Genomic DNA, 20,710 nt, shown 5'->3' with positions numbered 1-20,710 from the left:
TACTGTGTATTTTGTGGGTGAAACGCGGCACCAATAAACTCAACAGTGAATTTGCACACAACAATATTGTACAAACAGTGAAGTGTGTGACCAGTTCCATCTCGGGCATTGTTTAGTCGGGCCCCAGGGAGGAACTTTTTGAATCCTGCCAAGGGATCTTAATGTCAGCCTGAACAGGAATAGGCGGGACTTTGGTTTAACATCTCATCTGACGGATGTATTACTCCGACGGCTGGGGTTTGGGCCATTCGGCATGCTTCTCCCAGCTTGCCTTCGACTGGAGCCTATGTGATACCCCTTGCTCTGAGTGCGTGCACGTGCCGAGAGCGTGAAGAATGAAGAAGACTGATCGACTACCCGTGGGATCTTCATTCTTCAACTGACAAGACTCTGTTGCATTCACTGAGCTCCTTCCCCACATTATCGACCCTCTTGGAGGCCCTTGCTGGGAGTGTTCACAATTCTAAAATTAATGTAGGTCAGAACTAACCAAGTGATGCCAGGGAACCAGACTGTGTGTGCACCGTTGTTGGGAAGTCACGTGAGGCAAAAACTTTCTTAAAGGGGAGGTGTATGTCTCTTCCCTTACCCCTACCATCCTTCCTTGAATGGCACAGCCTCTAGTTAGTCTCTAAGTCATTAGTCTCTTAAGTTAGAGACTCAATTCTAACCTTGTACAGAGGTTGTCTTTGATTCAATTACTGACTGACTACTGACCAATTGCTGACTGCGGTAATCTCTTGTTAGTTTATGAAGATTGTCGATGCTTGTAGCATGCGCAGGGGTTGGAAGGACTTGTACTCTTGAGAACCGCACTAAAAAAGTTCTAAATTCAGTCAAAAAAAATTGCAGGAAGATAAGGAAGGTGGAATTTATTGTCAGCACTGGCCATTTTTCGTGTGTTTATAATCTGATAGAGTCTTTCCCCTTCTTACCGCCGCGCTATTTGTAAATGTGTCCACTTCTGTGAAGGTCTTTTTTTCCCCTTCCTTGTGGAGTCCTATAAGCACATTGGTTAAATCATTTGCCTCGCAAGAGAGAGTACCTGGGTTAGATTCTCGGGGGGAGGGAAAACGGAACCTCAGACAGGTTAAGCATCTGTGTATTTAGCAGTAAGTAGGAACCTAGTTATTAGTTGATTGGCGGATCCCTTTCCGGGGTAATAAACCCTTAAAAAAAAGTCACTTAATCCACGAGTGTTTGTGGGACACGGCTGTGAACAATTGGCTGCTGCGTTTTGCCCACAAAATATGCAGTCTAGCCACTTTACAATATATTCTGTGAAGCGGTTTAAGACGTCCCAACAATGTGATAAGGAGCTATATCAAATGCAAAGGTTATTATTAAGGGAGCTTCCCTCAATGTCTTGGCCAGTTACTGGCATGTCTGCTCATTGATTGCAGTGACACTGTTTGATTCACGGTTGTGGCAAATCAACCGGATCAAGCCAGTGGCCAAGGTAACATGTGTCCAACCGCTGGCACTCGTACAGTGCCTTTCATGCAGCGCTTTGCAGAGACACTGGTAACGTTAAACTTCACAGCTCTGCCGTTTAAAGCAGATCAAGCAATCCTTGCAGTATCTGGTCTAGCTCTTGTTGTTTTTGGCGTTGCTTCCAAGGTATTTACGTTCCCTTCCCCCAGCCTCCAAACTCTTAACCATTTCCTTCGTTCCCTTTGGGAAAAATTTGGAAAGGGTTGTTTCCTGTAATCTCAAAGCTGGAGATTTCACTCCAGGGAGTGTTCTTTTGTGGCAGATCAGGAGTCTTTTCATAAACACCAGCGAGGTAATGCTATGTATCTTTGACGATACCATTTTTGAAAAGAATAGAGAAATTAGCAAACGCTGGGTTTACTGACCGGCTAGTATTTTGTAAATGGATGCCTTTGTCTTCGCTCTGCAAGTTTGTTAATATTTTTCCTGCTGAGGTTTTGCTGCTCTTGTTTGAAACTTGTTGAACTGGGCTGGAACTGTGTTTCTGGCACGATTCTTTGTGTACAGCTCTCAAACCCAAATCTGCTCTTAACTTTGAGTGCCGACTGAAAAGCTTTTGCTGCTTCTGTGAACTGACTGATTTAACATGTTATAGCCACAACCTAACTTGCTGGCTTTGGCTGTGATTCTGAAACGGAGGGGAACAAAAGTTAGAAAGAACTCACTACAATTTGCGGTAGAGATTGAACTTTACAAGGTAGTAAGATATCTTACTTGCATTCCTGAATCACCAGCCGTGTATAAGCCTTTCTATGGTAAAAGACCAGGTTGGAGAGTTGTGGCTCAGTTTTGACAGGATGTGCTGTTCTAGCTCCTTACATTAGCTTGGGATTCAAGCTTGAGTGGGGCTCAGGTAACAGAGGAGAAAGCACCAAGGAGATAAAATAATCCTTGCACTTGATATAGCGCCTTATCACATCATTGAGACGTCTCAAAGCGTTTCACAGAATGTACTATAATGTGAATTGACTATTTTGTGGGCAAGTTGACAGATTATGTATTATGAAATTCTAGTCTCTCATGTCCCAAATTTGTTTCTTCATGTTAATTGCTCTCCACACTCTGCCAATCCTTACCAGTGTTTGTTTTGGCGACTGCTCTCTTAGTCACAAGGTTAGCATGAATGAAGAAGTACTTTAGGACCATCTAACCTCATTCCTCCAGAGTACTGTCCCATCGCATCACAGTATTGTGCTGCTTTTTAAATGAATCCCTGTGTCAACACTCTTCGTGGTAAACCGGTTCCAGTCGTTGATTACTCTCTGGGTAAAGAAACACTTCCTGGAATCTGTGCTGAAATTGTACCTTTGCAACTCTAAACCTGTGCCCTCCTGTTCTTCTGTCTTGATGCATCCTAAACTATTCTGCGTTTACTTTTTCAATCTCATTTAAAATTTTATACATCTCTCTATAATGACATATTTTCTCAAGATTTTTCTGAAGAGCCCTGGCTTGTCCAATTTTGCTCATAGCTTATTCCTCTAACATTGGGGATCATCCTTGTTATTCTCCTCTGCAATGCCTCTTGGTCCTGGGCAGCTCCCATATGTCACAGTGACCTAACAATAAGCAGTACTCTAGGTGTGGCCTGTTCAGAGCATTATACAGCCTGTATGGCATCTGGGGAACTGGAGACCAGGGCAATGCAGACCAGGGTCCTGTTTCCCTTATTTATTTCTGTCTCACATTGTTTTTATATAGAGCGTTGAGTCAACTAACAATCATAGATCTTTCAGGTTCCCGTTTGGCAAATTCAATCCCATTTATGGAGTAATAGTATTTCCTATTCTTGGATCCTATATGCAGTACCTTGCGTTTATTATCAGTATTAAACTTAATTTGCCAGTTACAAAGGACATGCAAGCGCTCTTTGTAGTGTCTTTGCTGTCTCATCTGATTCCACAGTTCCCCCCAAATTGGTGTCATCCGTAAATGTAACTACTGGTTCTGTGAATCCAGGTCATTAACATATATGAGGAACGGGCGGTGTCCAGTACAGACCCTATTTTGACCCACCTCCCTTAACAAAGACCTTCTGCTTCCTTTCAAACTGAATCCATATCAATGTCTTGCCCCTGATAAGGCACTTTTTCATATGCAAGGATTATTATTATTGTTGTTGATACTCAGCGACTACAGTTTGTGAAGGAGTCTTTCAGGAGTACTTTGTCAAATGCCTTTTTACATCATATGACTTCCCATGGTTGATTTGTGCTCTCACCTGCTCAAAAAAGTCAATGAGATTGGTCAGACAAGCCCTACCCGTTTTGAACTCTTGCTGGCTGCCATTTCTTATCGATAATCTACTTCCTTTCTGATTAATAACTCCCATCACTTTAAAACCACAGAAATGGATACAATACAGAAATGGATGATCAATTCTGCCCTAGTGTTGCTCTCCACATGAGTTACCTCCATGCTCTTCACACCCTGTCATGTTCCTATTGCAAACATCTGCCAATTCTTTTTAAAAATAATCTGCTTCATCAAAGAGCTCCCTCTTTTTAATTTCCTTTGTGATCAACTTTAAGTCCTGCAACATATTGGTCAGAGCACTCACATCGCAAGCAAGAGGACCTGGATTGAAAACCTTAACCAAGTTTCCTTAATCCACACGAATCTGTTTATCTAGCAGTAAATAGGAACCTGGTTGTTAGTGGATTGGCGGATCGCTTTCCGGGGTAATAATTCCTTTTTAAAAAAAACTGGTCTCTCAATCCACAATTGTTTGTGTGACACTGCTGTGTCCAATTGGCTGCAGTGTTTCGCCCACAAGATATACAGTCAACTCACTTTGCCATATTTTCCTTGAAGCGCTTTGAGACGTCTCAATGGCATGCTATATCAAATGCAACGTTTATTGTTATATTATTATTATAAGTTCATTCTCTTATGTTATTGATCTACCAACCAGTCCATATTTTTTATCATCTCAATAATCCTGATGGGTCCACAGTATTCCAAGGCACTATTGATTGGAGACTAGCCAGCCTGGTCTGTCAGCAAGGCATGGAGGGCAGAATACAATTTTGTTCGAAGAGAGAAATGTTTTACCTCAGTCAGTCGGACTCTTGCCTCTGAGTCAGAAGGTTTTGGGTTCAATCCCCACGTCGGTAATTTGAACTCACATAGTCTAAAATGACACTTCAGGGCAGTGCCGGGAGACGGGTGGGGGTGTGCAGGTAGAGTGCATCAGATGAGGCGTTAACCGAGGTCTCACTTGCCTGTTCTGATGGACATTTGTCACTATTTCAAAAGTGAAAGGAGTTTCCCATCCTGGGTCCTGGTCAACAATCCCCAGATAAAATTGGTCATTAACTTCATGGCTATTTCATGGGACGCTGCTGTGCGCAAATTGGCTTCTGCGTTCTCCTACAAAGTAAATAGTCACTACAATTTACAGTAAATGTGAAGCACATGTTGAGACTTGCTTCGAACATACAAAGATTATTATTTTTTTAAAGGAGCAAATCACAGGTTTCCTATTTCTTGCTCTCTGCTGCACGTTGCAATCTTTGCAACAGTTTCACGATCAGATGATTAAATTAACCCGCTGACGTGAAAACCCAGGCGTACATCAGCTTAATTCAAACCAGACTACCCACGTTTATTGCTGAAACCTCATGAAGTCATGTAATGTGGGGCCGTTTTCTTTTCCTCTTTATCACTAAGTTCAGTACATTAGTGGACATTAGCTGCAGCATTAATTGGAGCTATTGCAGTTGGGTTCTGCCACCCTTAAGCACTCTGAGATGCTACCCTGCGTGGAGGGTGCTATATATGTGCAAGCTGTTTTTGTGTTAGAATCATACAATTGTACAGCACAGAAGGAGGCCATTCAGCCCATTGTGCCTGTGCCAGGTCTTTAAAGGAGCTATCCAACTAGTCCCACTCCCCCATTCTTACCCCATAGTCCGGCAAATTTTTCCTTTTCAATCACCTATCCAATTCCCTTTTGAAAGCTACTATCAAATCTGTTTCCACCGCCCTTTCAGGCAGTGCATTCCAAATGGTAACAACCATCGGGTNAAAAACTATCCTTCCTCATTATTATAAATGTCGTCAATGTGGACACTAAGAGAATAGACACACAAGCATTCTCTCCCTCCCTGCTCTTTCTCTTCATTCACCTCCTTTCCCCATCCAAACAAGATTCAGTAAAACGTGCAAGAAAAGATGGTAGTTACATAGACATTACAACATAGAAATGGGCCATTTGGGCTGAAGTCTGTGCCGATGCTAATAATCCACGCCTACTATTCCCTCTCTCCTCATGGATGCATCAAATTCTTCTTAAGTACGTTGATGCTTTTTATTTCAACCACAGCTCCCGGCAGTGAGTTCTACACTCTCACCACCTCTGAGTGAAGAAGTTCCTCCTTAACTCCCTATTAAATCTGCTTGCGTTTATTTTATATTTAAGGCCTCAAGTTACAAAGAATGTACAGCATTGAAATAGACGACTCAGCCGAACCAATTCCATGCCGGTGTTTATACTCCACATGAGTTTTCACCCTTTCGTTCCATTCCTAGCTTCCTCTTGAATGTATCTACACTCTCTGATTCAACCACTGCTTCAGGCAGTGAGTTCCACAATCTCACTAGCCTCTGCGTGTAGCTCCTCCTAAATTCTCTGTTAGATTCACAAGTGACTATCTTATACTTGCGTCTCCTGGTTACGGACTCCCCAACCAGTGGAAACAACCTATTTATGTTAACCTTATCAAACCCTTTTACAATTTTAAGCACTTCAACTAGGTCCCCCCTTAAACATCTCTTTTCAACAAGTGGAAGCAGCCCACCAACATCCACCTTATCGAATCCTTCAAATGTTTTATGTTGAAAAGGTTTTATGAATCCTGTGTCTGTGCTCTTCTCCCTCTCTGGGAGAGGGAGAAGAGCACAGTCACTACACCTTACTGTGAAGCGCTTTGAGATGTCCTCCCGAAGTGCAAGGCGCTGCATCAAATATTAGCATTATTATTACTATTAATAATAATAATCCTTACATTTGATATAGAGCCTTATCACATCTTCAACACATCCCAAAGCACTTCACAGAATATACTGTAAAGTGAATTGACTTAATATTTTGTGGGCGAAACACAGCAGCCAATTGCACACAGCAGTGTCCCACAAACAGGCTCAACTAATATTTTTATTTAATTTTTTTGAAAGGATTATTACCTCTGGAAAAGCGATCCGCCAATCGACTAACACGTGCATTCCTACTTACTGCTAGGCTAGTGGAGTCAGGCAACATGCTGAGATTTGGTTTCCCCTCCCCTCGGGATTCGAACCCAGGTCTTCTCGCTTGCGAGGCGAGTGCTCTAACCAATATGCTACAGAACTGCACAATTATATATATATATATATACATACATATATAAAATGGGGCTTAGTTGTGCCCTCTTTTCAAATTGCCAGCAAGCGTTGGGTACGCTTTGCAAGAGTTAACGCTTTGAAACAGAAGGGTTAACCTACCACTGCGAGGAACGGAATCTCCGGGAAAGGAAACGGGAAGTTTGCAGAAAGGATGTGCCTTTCCTAATTCCTGGAAAGGTTGCAATTTTTGCTGGCCACTCTGTCCAGCACTTCCTTTTTTACCACTGTTGTTAGTTTGCCTGACAAATTTTTAAAAAAATATTTTCCAGCTGGCCATTTGCTATCCCTCATTTCCAGCCGATGAGATACATATCAGTCCTGCTCTGAAATTGGGCTCAGAAATGTTTTTGAAACACTCTCAGAGAGCTGGTTTGGGATACAAGTTACAATGAATGTCATTGGGATCTTTTACCATATCCATATTTTTCTATATCTGCGGTCTCTTTACTGCACTTGATGTAAATCGTTGAATAACAGTTGGAAACTTTGGGTTGCCTTGGAGGAATGGTAATGGGGAGATTTTTCACCAAGTCTCTAAGTTTTGAACGACAGTGGGAAGCGGTTAAATCTACTCCTCTGTAAAACTGGCTTGTGTGCGTTTCAAGGAGGTAAGACCTTCAGTCATTTGATTCATGGCTTTGTTTTAAACCATCGAAGCATTATATTTAGCTAAATGTCACGATTATAACCGTTTTCCACAGCATTAAATTCTCGCATTGCTGGGTTCTGTTTTATCTGATGAATTTTAATTGGAAGTGGGAGAATTCTGCACACAAGCCATCTTTGTACTCCCCCAGTCCCCTTAACCCTTTGATATCCGCTCAAAACTTTTGGTAATTCAATAACTTTGGTGACTCAATAAGAAGAAGAAGAATCCTTATATTTGATATATGGCCTTATCACATCGTTGAGACATCGCAAAGTGCTTCACAGAATATATTGTGAAGTGGATTGACTGTATTTTGTGGGCGAAACGTGGCGGGTAATTGCCCACAGCAGTGTCCCGCAAACAGTCGTGGATTGAGTGACCAAATTGTTTTTTGAAGGATTATTATCCCCAGAAAGCAATCTGCCAATTGACTAATCAACCGGGGTCCTACTTAATGCTAGTTAAACAGAAGCCTGTGGAGTAAGAAAACTTACCTAAGGTTTCTCCCTGCTTAGGAATTGAGCCTGGGTCCTCTTGCTTGCGAGGCAAGTGCTCTAACCACTGCACTGTGGGTCTCGAAGAGCTTCACAGGATTTTACTGTGAAACATGGTATTTTAGGTGAACACAGCAGCTAATTTGTGTGCAACAGTATCCCACAAAAAGTGAATGATCACTTTTTGGGGGCATTGTCAGGCAGGACACCGAGTGAAACTCTCTTCGCTTTTTAAATAGCATTGCTGGATCTTTAACATGTACCTGAACTGGCTGAAGAAACCTTAGTTTATTAATAATAATAATCCTTGCATTTGATATAGCGCTTTTCACGTCGGGAGGACGTCCCAAAGCGCTTCACAGAACACACTGTAAAGTGAATTGACTATATATTTGTGGGCAAACGCGGCAGCCAATTGCGCACAGCAATGTCCCACAAACAGTCATAGATTGAAAATGACCAATTTATTATTGTTTTGTTTTTTGGAGGGATTATTATTAGGCTCTGTGTGGAGTAAGGAAACTTGCCCAAGGTTTCGCCCTCTGCCTGGAACTGAACTCAGGTCTCTCACTTGCAAAGCGAGTGCTCTAACCACTGAGCTACAGGACTCCAATGTATTCCTAAGTATAGAAATAATTTTCTTTTAAATGAAAGAGAAGTTATTTCCCACAAAGTGTTCATTCCATTTCCTGTGGAGAAATGTTATAGATGAAGAGAATCAGCTCACACCTTGAAATTGTATTTAAAATTATTCTTTTTTTGCAAAATTATAAATTAGGAAGAAGCACCTCTTTACATTCAACAGTGAATACATTACTTAAATGCTGTGTAAAAATGGTGATAAAAATTCAGAAGTACATAGTCTACTATCAGCAATAATAGAATAATCAATTACTACTGTACTGTATTTTTAAGATATAAAACATTTCCTTTAAATTATTGTCTTGTTGGAAGGGCGGCACCTCTGATAATGCAGTGCTTCCTCAAGCGCTGTATTGAAACAACATCCTTATGCAGTAGGATTGAACAATGCTCGAAAGGGAAAGCGTAAATGGCACTCAACACCAGAAAAGTGCCTCCCACATAACATCCTCCAGGAAATCCCCTCCCCCCCACCCTTCACACTAACATGAGACCTTGACTTCAGCCCAAGATCAACTGGCCAACTTTTACTTGAGTCTCCACGTGCGGTTATGTATAGGAGACAAACCTTGCATCCCAAGGTGTTACATGCAGCGTGAAGGACGCTATATAAATGTAATTTGTTGTTGTTGTTGTTTTGCAGATCGCCTTTTCTCAGCACAATAACTTAATGGATCTGGTGCAATTCTTTGTCACGTTTTTCAGGTGAGTTGAAGCTTGAAATTAGTGCTATATATATATGTGTGTGTGTGTGTATACAGTGGAAGCCGGTTAAGCCGGACACATTGGGGCCGGTTGCTTTGTTCGACTAAAGCGGCTTCCGAGGTTAACCATTGCCAAAATTAACCAAAATACCATTGCCTCCTTCCGCCCAGTAGAAGAGCAGTGGCACCGCCTCCCTCCCATTGCCGTTACCCATTGGATGGGAAGGGGACTAATTAGCGGCGGCTCCGAGGTGATCGACAGCTTTTGTGATTGGATGGGTTATCTACCCATTCACAAGCGGCTCCAGCTGTCAATCAATCATGATTTGACTCCTCCCATTCCCTCCTTGGTTTCTTCCCATTGGTCCGCCCCCCCACTGATTGACAGCCCAGAGTCGATTGTCAATGGCTGGAATCCGCTGTCAATCAATTGCAATTTGGCTCCTCCCAACTGCATCCTCGAGCCACTTGTGGCGAGTGAGTAGAAGCAACAGCAACCAGCGAGCATTTTGTCTCGAATTAACCAGCATATTTAAAGCAATTGGTAAGAATACAATTGGTAAGAATTGGTCCCGATTGGTAAGAATACAAACAATCGGAACTGGGTGTTTTGTCCGATTATCCGGCACCTGAAGTTAACCAGCATCCATTTGTGGAGTCCTGTAGCTCAGTGGTTAGAGCACTCGCTTTGCAAGCGAGAGACGTGAGTTCAATTCCAGGCAGAGGGCGAAACCTTGGGCAAGTTTCCTTACTCCACACAGAGCCTAATAATAATCCCTCCAAAACCAAAAACAATAATAAATTGGTCATTTTCAATCCATGACTGTTTGTGGGACATTGCTGTGCGCAATTGGCTGCCGCGTTCGCCCACAAATATACAGTCAATTCACTTTACAGTGTGTTCTGTGAAGCGCTTTGGGACGTCCTCCCGACGTGAAAAGCGCTATATCAAATGCAAGGATTATTATTATTATTATTATCCAGCTAAAGCGGCTTCCACTGTATATTGTAAAGTGGATTGACTGTGTATTATGTGGGTGAAGCACGGCAGGCAATTGCACACAGCAGTGTCCCACACATAGTCGTGGATTAAGTGATCAATTTGGAGGGATTTGTTACCCCCGTAAAGTGATCTGCCAACGACTAACAACCGGGTTCCTACTTACTGCTAGGTAAACAACGGTGTGTGGAGTAGGAATATAGAATCAGGAGTAAGCCATTCAAACCCTTGAGCCTGTTCTGTCATTCTATTAGATCATGGCTGATCTGTAACTCAATTGCAAATACCTGCCTTTGCCCCATATCCCATAAAACGTAAGGAAACTTACCTAAGGTTTGACAAAAAACAAAAACAAATCCATTATAAGCCCTCAAGGGTTCAATTGGTCATGACCGAGCAAAATTCATAAAAACAAGAAATGTCAGGGTAAAAAACGAAAAATCAGAAAAAACAAAAAAACGAAACTAAGCACGTCAAAGAAAATAACCCTAAAAAAAACCGAAGACTATTCCAGACCTGCGAAGGACCACCATAGAGGCCACTAGCAACCGCAACCAATAACAGACACATAAATCAAACAGGTCTTTCCTGTGGCAGAGCACTACCACATACAGAGGGGTCCAGAGGCTTTGAAATATTTTTTTGTCTAGTGTTCTTTTACAGATGTTTTTAAACTTGGAAGTAATAACCTGAAAGAGTACAAAAATGATCCTTACATTTAATACAGCGCTTTGACATCAGATTGATGCCTCTGAGCACTTTACAGGATTTGCTGTAAAGTGTGTAATTTCTAGGCGAATGATACAGTCGGCCAAACTGGACCAGTGTGAGGAGAAAAATGCAAGTCTGTGCTTCAGATCCACGCACACCTTACCTTTATAGAGCACCTTCCATGCAAGTTCGTGTTTCAAACCGTTGGACAGTGACGGGGTTGGATACCGAGCAAGAGGAGGGGAGGTGACTATAGGTGTGGTCGAAGATGTCGATCTTCAGGTGGGATTTAAAGGGTTTGAGGCAGATGTAGGGAGTGCAGTGATTGAAGGCATGGCTACCGATAGTGAAGAAACACAGCAGCAGGCCTGTGTTAGCTAATTGTATAGGGGACGCAGAGGAATGGGATTACAAGCAGGCCAGGAGATAGAGAGATGCTAGGTCATGAAGAAAGGGCAATCATCTTGAAATTGATCCTTTCAGAGCTAGGGATTGTGCAGGGTTTGGTGCAGATGAGGACATGGGCAGCGGAGTTTTGGATTAGTTTGACCTTGTGGATGGTGGAACTGGGGAGATAATAATAATAAGCCTTGCGTTGGATATAATGCCTTATCACATCATTGAGATATCTCAATGCGCTTCACAGAATATATTCTAAAGTGAATTGACTGTATTCTTATGGGTGAAATGCGACAGCCAATTGCACACAGCAGTTTCCCACGAACAGTCATAGGTTGAGTGACCCCCGGAAAGTGATCTGCCAATCAACTAACAACCGGGTTCCTAGTTACTGCTAGGTAAACAGAGGTGTATGGCTTAAGGAAACTTGCCTTAGGTTTTGCCCTGCCCGGGTATTGGTCCTCCCGCCTGCGAGCCGAGTGGTCTAACCACTATGCTATAGGACTCACAGAGAGATTAGCTTTTGGACTTTTGGAGAGCGGCCAAAATTGCTGCCTGAACCTAAAGGCTGTTTGATGAATATATTGGTATATGTCCAACAAGCATTCTATGTGTGTTGATGAAAATACCAAAATTCCACACGATTTTCGCCCCTAGGATCATTTTTGTCATTAAAAATTTACGGTGGCGCTGAATTGTGGGGCAGTCTCAAATTCAACTTTCATTTCAAAGCCACCATTCTACAGCTCCTATATTAAAAAAACCTGCAAATGAATTTGAAGAATTTTTCACAGTTCTGCACAATCTCAAATGTTTAAGACGGAATAACGTTCCAGGGTAAGCCGGGTTGGAATTTCAAGGCTTCTGGTAATTTGCTGCATGAGGCTGTAATAATCAAGATTTATGACTCCTGCACTGCAGTTAAAAGCAAAATGAAGAAATACTTTTGAAGTAATATTAAAGCAGGCACAACTTGTGCAAGAACTTAGCTTGGCCACAATTAGAGCAATGCGCACATTTTTAGGCATCCCATTATAGGACAGATGTAATCGCAGTAGAATAGGTGCAATATAAATCTACCAGAAATTTTATGCGGTAAGGGGAAACATGGAAACATAGAAATCTACAAAGTAGAAGGAGGCCTTTTGGCCCAACAGGTCCTCAGAGACTCACAGAGCAAGCAGATCAATTCACCCTCACCCCCTGCAACCCCACTCCCGCACTACACCCCTCCACTCTATCCTCATAAGCCCTTCAAGCCCCTCTATTGAAAGGGCAGGTGAATATAACAGCAAAATTACATTTGTAAAGCGCCTTTCATGTCAGGAGGACGTCCCAAGGCGCTGCGCGGAACAGACAGAGTATTGTACTCGAGCTGGGGGTCGGGTGAGGTTGGAGGGCACAGGGGGAAGCAGGGAGATCAAAGGCAAGGTCGAAGACGAGGGTCTTGAAGGTGGCAGGGGAGGGGACAAGGCGGAAGGACTGCAGCAATAGCACTGAAACGACTGCTGTTCAGTGAGTCAGCATTCAGTATCATGGGTCAAGTGGGTCAAACGGTCTTCTCACTGTCAATTTTTATGCTTCAATGTTGACAGCCTTCAGTTATGAAGAGACTTGAAGGGTTGGCTTTCCCTTCCCTCTGTTAGAATTATTATTTCTGTTGAAAAATAATATCTCAGGAAACGATATATAGTTTGGGACACGACATGTCCTGGATCGTGGAAGGTGAACTGGATAGATTTTGATTTTCATTCGCCTTGGAAATTCTTATTCCCCTAGATGTGTCCCAACATCCTGGCCTCACCCACCCTTCCTGGCAACCTGTTCGTCATTAATTACCCTGCAGATACAGGAAAACTTACTGATATCTTTCCTGCAATTGCTCTTCGCAGCTCCAAACCTGTGTCCTCTTTTTCTACTGTCTTTGTGCAACTGAAAGCATTGTTCTGAGATTACCTTATGTCGTTCAAATGTCCCAAAGCACTTCACAGAATGTACTCTAAAGTGAATCGACTGTGTATTTTGTGGCCGAAACTACCTTCAATCAGAAGAGGGGCAGGAATAAGTACTTTCACGAGATTCCTCTCTTCCAGGTGCACGTTTTTTTTTGTGACTCCTTTCCCTCCCCTTGATACATCAGACGGATTCTTCCAATTTAATAGAGCTGTCAGCTTGCCGTGTGCGCGGGAGACAAACGGGGCTTTGCTGAGCTGGGATGGTGTCTGCCATGATAAACAGCTTTCATTTACCAGAGACGGTATGGTGTTTGAAAAAACACTGTTTTCACTTAAAGCTGCCTGTACCTGTTACAGTCTGCACTCAGTTTTCAGTTATGGATCTGGTTCCATTTTTCCCGCAATCTGCTACCGTTTTCCCCAGAGATCTAAAATGTTTAGTGAGTAACGGGTACCTCCTTCAAAATTATAGACTCCAGGATTTCATCTTAAAATCCACTACCCGATGCCTCCTCTTGACTGGCTCTGGCTTCCTGCTTGTCCCTCATGCCCTTCGTTCCAACATCGGTGGGTCGGCTTTCAGCCACTACGCCCCTCAATCTCTCCACCTTTCCCTCTCCTTCCCTATCTTCAGGTCGTGCTTGAATTCCTCTTTGACCGTGTTTACAGTCACCTCTCCCCCTCACCCCGGCTCAGTGTCATCCTCCGCCACTGTCAGGCGACCGGGAGTATGAGGGGCTCTATATAAATACAAGTTGTTGTTAAAATGTTCTGGGTGAAGACGCCTTATCTGTCTCACAAGGCGCTCACCTGGGGCTGACTGTCGGCTCCTGGCCCCTCAATCCCACCAAGTGTCCACGCTTTCACTCAGTGTGCCCTTGCTCTCTTCAACTCCATCCCCAAATCCCCATACTTTGTAGCATTTCTTTCTGTGTTACAAAACTTAGCTCTTTGACAGTGTCTTTGATCAACACCTGGCTTAGTCAGTAGCACTCTCGCCTCTCAGTTAGAAGGCTGTTTGTCCAAGTTGGGACTTGAATCACATAGTCCTCCCGACATGAAAGGCGCTGTACAAATATAATTTGTTGTTGTTGTTTGTCAAGCCCAAGGGTCTCACCGATCGACGCTAGGTGGCGCTGTCACACATGATCAAAAAGACAAGAGGAAGGAGTGGTAGAGCTGAGCCATTGTTGAGTCAAGTTGAACACAAAGCCAAATAATAATAATGATAATCCTTGCATTTGATATAGCACCTTGTCACGTCTTCGAAATGTCTCAAACCGCTTCACAGAATATACTGTAAAGTGAATTGACTATATATTCTGAGCAATATGCGGCAGCCAATTGCGCACAACAGTGTCCCACAAACATTTACGGATTGAGTGACCAAATTATTATCATTTTTAAGGGATTATTATCCCTGGAAAAGTGGTAAACAGAAGGGTATGGAGTAAGGAAACTTGCCCAACATTTTGCCCGGCCTGGGAATCGAACCCAGGTCCTCTCGCTTGCGAGGCTAGTGCTCAAAGTGTTTGCGGGAGACGAATGCATCTTGAACTAAAAATATCAACTTTAACGTTTAAATTGCAGTAAATATCACTCCTACCTCTTTTATTGAGCATGTGCAAGATGCCACCTAGCAGCAACTGACTGGTTGGAGGTCCCTCGTGATGGCTGACACTCCAATGCAATGTTGGGGGATGTTGCATTGTCATATGAAATGTTAACCCAAGGTCCTATCTGACTATTCAGGTGGATGTAGGTGGATCTTCAGGTAGATCCCATGGCACTATTCAAAAAGAGAAGGGAATTCCTCTCCTGGAGTCCTGGCCAACAATCCTCCAAATAAAATTGGTTACTCACTCCATGGCTGTTTGTGGGACCTTGCTGCAGGCAAACTGGCTGCTGTGCTTCACAAAATACAGTCAATTCACTTTACAGTATATTCTGTGAAACACTTTGAGACATCTCAATGACTTTATAAGGCGCTGTATCAAATGCAAGAATTTCATTCTGTGATTACTTTCTGTGCGCTGTACATGTGGACTTCACAAAGGAGGTATGGTTAGCAACACGCTGGAAGAGCTATTGTTGCACTTTGTTTGAGAAAGCAGAAAAGAGAAGGCAGTTTCTCTCTCCCGGTGTCCTGGCCAACAATCCCCCAAATAAAAATCAGTGATTTGTTTCATGCAGTTTGTAGAGCATTGCTGAGTGGAATTTGGCAGCCACATTTACTTGCAAATACAGAGGCACTCTACTTCCCACTAAATCCCCTGAAGCACCTTCTGTTGTCCTCCGAAATGAAAGTCCCGATAACAAATGTAAGAATTGTCATAATTCTGTACAGAAATGTGAGACCTTGGCCTGACCTGTAAGGATCATTACTATGACTGAATTCTCCGTCCTCTCCTGGTTCTGTGTTTCCCTGCTTTGTTGTAAAATGATTTGAGAGATCTCCTGATATTGAAAGCCACTATAGGAGTGAAGGTTGTTTATAGTAATAAGATTACTTCAATTTGATATAACATCTTATCGCATTATTGGGACATCTCAAAACGATTCACAATATATGCTATTAAGTGAATTGACTATGTATTGTGGGCAAAACTTCCCACAAAATGTCGTTGGATTCTTTCTAGCTTATGTAGGCTTTTTTTGGCGGGGGTAGAAGACACTTCAGTTGGTATAGAAAATTGACTCCCAAAAATTTATCAGGTTTGAGTAGGGAAATTGTTTCAATCCAACACTTTGCTTCAACACCAATACCATATTTATGGGGGAAGAGTTAGAGTTCACCTCAGCAATGACACTTTCTATCAAGCACCTAAAGGGAGCTACACTGCCATTGAGAACAACTTAGAACAACTTAGATGCTTGTACACTGTCCGTAGAGAAGAAAAGAATTCAAGCTTGGCTCCTGGTAGCACTCTCACCTCTACGTCAGAAGGTTGTGAGTTCAAATCTCATGTTGGCACTTGAACTCACATAGTCTAAGATGATGCTCCAATGCAATCCTGGGGTGAGGGAGTATTGTATTGTCGGAGGTGGCGTCCTTCAGATGAAAAGTCAACCGCCTGTTGAGGTGGATGTTAAAGAACCGTGGCACTATTCAAAAAGAGAAGGGAGTTTCTTTCTCTATGTATCCTGGCCAATAATCCTCTGAATAAAATTGGTCACTCATTTCATGGCTGATTGTTGGGACATTGCTATGCGCAATTGTATTGATGTATTTACCCACAGATACACAACCACTGCACTTTGTAAGAAATCCTGTGAAGCGCTTTGAGATGTCCTTCCAACATGGTAAGGCACTAACTATACCAAATGCAAAGATTATTATTATAATTATGATTATTAAGGGCAGGTTATGAAAAAATGTCTTTGCACAGAGGATGGAACCTAAAATCCATCTGCCACAATTGTAGTCGCTGAGATTGTTTTGGATGATGAAGTCTCTACCATACCATCCTCCCATCACAGCATTGAGCTGGTTTTTTTTTAAAAAATTAGTCCAGCGTCCTGGTCTCAGCCACACTTCCTGGCCATTCTATTACAGTCATTAATTGCCCACTAGACAACAACAACTTGCATTTACATAGAACCCTTCACGTGGGTCAGAGTCTCGGAGCGCTAAACAGTGGCAGAGCCTGATGCCAAGTTGGGAGGAGGGAGGAGATGAGCATAAGCACGGTCGAAGAAGGAGGTCTTCAGTCGTTATCTAAAAGAGGGGAACGAGGGAGCAAGACTGAGGGATTGATGGCAAGAGTTCCAAAGCTTCAGAGTGCTGAAAGCGCAGTGCTGATGGTGTAACGGAGGTGACGTAGGACAAGCAGGAGGCCGGAGCCAGCTGAGTGGAGGCAGCGGATAGTGGAGTGGGTAGAAATCAAGTCAGAAAGGGAGATGCCAGGGCGTGAAAGGATTTGTAGATGAGTGAGAGGATCTTGAAATCCATCCATTCTGTGATAGGGAGCCAGTGGAGCCTGGAGAGGACTTGTGTGATGGGGATATGGAGTTCAGTGTGTGTGAGAATACAGGCGGTGGATTCCTGAACCCAGACAGGCTGATTAGTCTGTTTCTGGTTGTGACGTTACAGTATTGCATTTTGTGAGTTTAAGCTGCTTTCTTTGTATTCTGTGTAGTGCTGTGTGCCCAGTGAGCTGCGTCGTCCTTAAAAGAGCTTGGAATTACCTTAATGTTGCCATCACATTGAAAAGTGTGACAATCTACACTGCTCCATTAGCTTTGATGACTAGTAATAACTTTGCAAAGCAGTTATATAAAATCATTCTCTATTACTTTGGCTCAAAGCAAAGTGTCTACATTGTTGGTTCTAAGTCTGGAAGAGTGGCTGGGGAGAAGTCTAGGCAGACTAGCTTGTGGCTTGGATAAGGGGTCTGAAGAGATCCTTACCTCCTCTCCACACACACCCTCCCCTTCCATTGTTAACTTGTTCCCCCATTGAAATTCTCTTAACTTAGACAAAAGCATCAACAACCTGTATTTATATAGTACCCCTCACACAGGGTAGCGTCCCAGAGCACTTGACAGTGCGGAGCACGATGCCGAGTCAGGGGGAGGGGGGATGGTCGAAAAGGAAGATCTTCAGGCTGGGCAAGGTGTATGGATAGAGGCAAGGTGTAGGGATAGAGGAAGAGTGCTCCAGAGTTTCGGACCTTGTAGTGAATGAAAGTGCGGCCACTGATGGTAGAACAGAAGGCGAGGGACAAGTAGGAGGCCAGAGCCAGTCGAGCGAAGGCAGTGAGATGTGGGTTTGCTCTATCTGTAGCGCTGTCTTTGTCAGAATGGGTTCAAGCCTCTTGGCAGGAATTTGAGCTCAGACTCATCTGAGATTCCAGTGCAGAATTGGAGGAAGGCTACATTGTTGGAGGTGCTATCCTTTGACTGAGCAATAATCCTTCAAATAAAATCAGTCATTCACTTCATGACTGTGCACAAATTGTCTGTTATGTTAACCTACAAATACACAGTCACTCCACTGGAACTTTGTAATTCAAAAAATGGCTTCTGTATTCACCTCAAAATCCAGTTACTACATTTAAAAGTAAAAACCCAGTGAACCACTTTGGGATGTCTTGAAGACGTGATTAGGCACCATATCAAATGCTAGGATTATTATAGTGAATCTCGTTGAACGTGCGCTGAATTTACTGAACACTGCTGAAATGTGGATTATTGATTACCAATATTGAGACCCAACATAGAGCGAGTGCAATTAATAGCCTGGCTTCATGTCATTCACTCAACATTTCGTTCCAAACCGATTACAAGTTGGCATTGGCAGATTGTTTAAAGAGCTGCCGTTTATATTAACTGAGTGAGATAGCTCTCTCCATCATATAATTCAGTGTTATTGACATTAGACTCAAAACTGAGTCCTGTTACAATCGACCTCTAAAATTGCCTGCCTTTTACTTATTTGTTACAGGTCCCTGTGGATGAATGACTGACTGTAACATTATGTACTATAGCGTAATTGATCAATAGAGCTTTAGATGGATTAGTCTAACCCATTGCTACTGGTTTCCACAGAATCGCATTAAGAAGGATTCTGTAGCTCTGGAGTCTTAGCAGACCTACTCCTAACGTGTCTTAAGTGGAACAGACAATGCCATAATGTGAGCAAAAGTGAAATTAGGGAGTAAGGGAGAGCTTAGTGCTGGTTTAGTACTTATGAAAACAGGAAACTGCGAAGAATTATGACCATCACAACACACAGTGTCGCAACTTAGTACCAATTACACTGCTGCCTGGTTCCCCCCACCACTTCATTCCTCTTCAGATTCTTAACCAGTTCATTTTTCAAAGTTGTGGTCTTAGCTTTTAGCAAATTGTTCCATATTCCCCTAACTCTGGAGTCCCGTAGCATAGTGGTTAGAGCACTAGCCTCGTAAGCGAGAGGCCCCGGGTTCGATTCCCGGCTCTGGCGAAACCTTAAGCAAGTTTCGATACTCCACACGCTTCTGTTTACCTAGCAGTAAGCAGAACCTGGTTGTTAGTCAATTGGCGGATCAATATCCAGTGGTAATAATCCCATCAAATTTGATCAATCCACAACTGTTTGTGGGACGCTGCTGTGTGCAATTGCACTTCACCCACAAAATAGTCATTCCACTTTACAATATTACAATCTGTGAAGCACTTTGAAACATCTCAACGATGTGATAAGGTGCTATAACAAATGCAAGAATTATTATTATTATCTCTGCGTGGATGTTTCCTTCATCCTCCCCATCCCCACCCCCCTACCCCCCTTAATACTTCTACTAATCCTGTGAGGCACTCTGATATGTACTTGTGTGAAAAGCGCTACATAATAATAATTATTTTTTGTATTGTATTGTGTTGTATAATCTTTGCATTTGATATAGTGTTTTATCATGTCTTCAAGATGTCTCAAAGTGCCTCACAGCATATACAGTAAAGTGAATTGACACTATATTTTGTGGGCGAAACACAGTCGTGAATTCAGTGACCAACTTATTTTTAAGAAATATATACTTATGAAGGAATTATTACCTCCGGAAAAGTGATCCGCCAATTGACTAACAATCAGGTTTCTGTTTTCAAGTAAGTAAACAGAAGCTTGTGGAATAAGGAAACTTGCCTAAGGCTTCGTCCTGCACAGGAATCAAGCCCATGTCCTCTCGCTTGCGAGGCGAGTGTATGTTTTCACAGATTTGGTTTAGTCCCAGAGAGATCCCGCTTACTTTTCGCCTTCCCCTCTCCACCCCCCCCCCCCCACACCCGAGCCAGAATGAATTGGATCAGTGTGCTATCAGAAGTGCAAGCAACTAATGCAAGGCTAAAAGCTTTGAACTGTGAGACAGTCATAACTTTATCCATTAATTTCCACTGCCTTGGTTAAGCTTGGCTCATTAAGTTCTTTAAATATTGCTTTCTATATTGCAAATTACATTTTTACAGCTTTGGGGACAGCGGTCAACAGGGATTCATACTTTTTCCTTCCGTCCTTCCCCAAACTTTCTTTTGCTTTACGAAAATCAGTGGTTTTGAATCCTATAATATTGCCTGGTTAAGTTCTGGGTGTTACAAGACTCCAAAACCCTTTAAATGAACTTCAGTGAAATGTAACTACTCCACACAACCCTCAAAAGTTTAGAGAAATGCTCTCAGGTTTTATTTCAGTTCCCAAGTAATCCTTTTGCTTGATACGTTACAAACCTTTGCTTGGACTTTTTTCTTGAGGAGTTTTTCTGACAAAGTAGTTTGGTGCAATTAAGCTATTGGCTAGAGTG

General features: G+C 42.7%; 1 protein-coding gene across 1 annotated transcript in view; it reads left to right on the top strand.

Moving 5' to 3' along the window:
* The window catches only part of atrn (attractin), a 171,090-nt gene that overhangs the window by 105,669 nt on the left and 44,711 nt on the right, over positions 1–20,710 (top strand). Inside the window, exon 25 of the mRNA XM_042343754.1 lies at positions 9,308–9,369. Within this exon, the coding sequence (XP_042199688.1) occupies positions 9,308–9,369 (62 nt within the window). The remainder of the gene's footprint in view (positions 1–9,307; positions 9,370–20,710) is intronic.

Source organism: Callorhinchus milii, unplaced genomic scaffold (genome assembly GCF_018977255.1).
Source record: "Callorhinchus milii isolate IMCB2004 unplaced genomic scaffold, IMCB_Cmil_1.0 Scaffold1, whole genome shotgun sequence".
Taxonomy (NCBI): domain Eukaryota; kingdom Metazoa; phylum Chordata; class Chondrichthyes; order Chimaeriformes; family Callorhinchidae; genus Callorhinchus; species Callorhinchus milii.
This window is presented reverse-complemented; position numbering and strand designations above follow the sequence as displayed.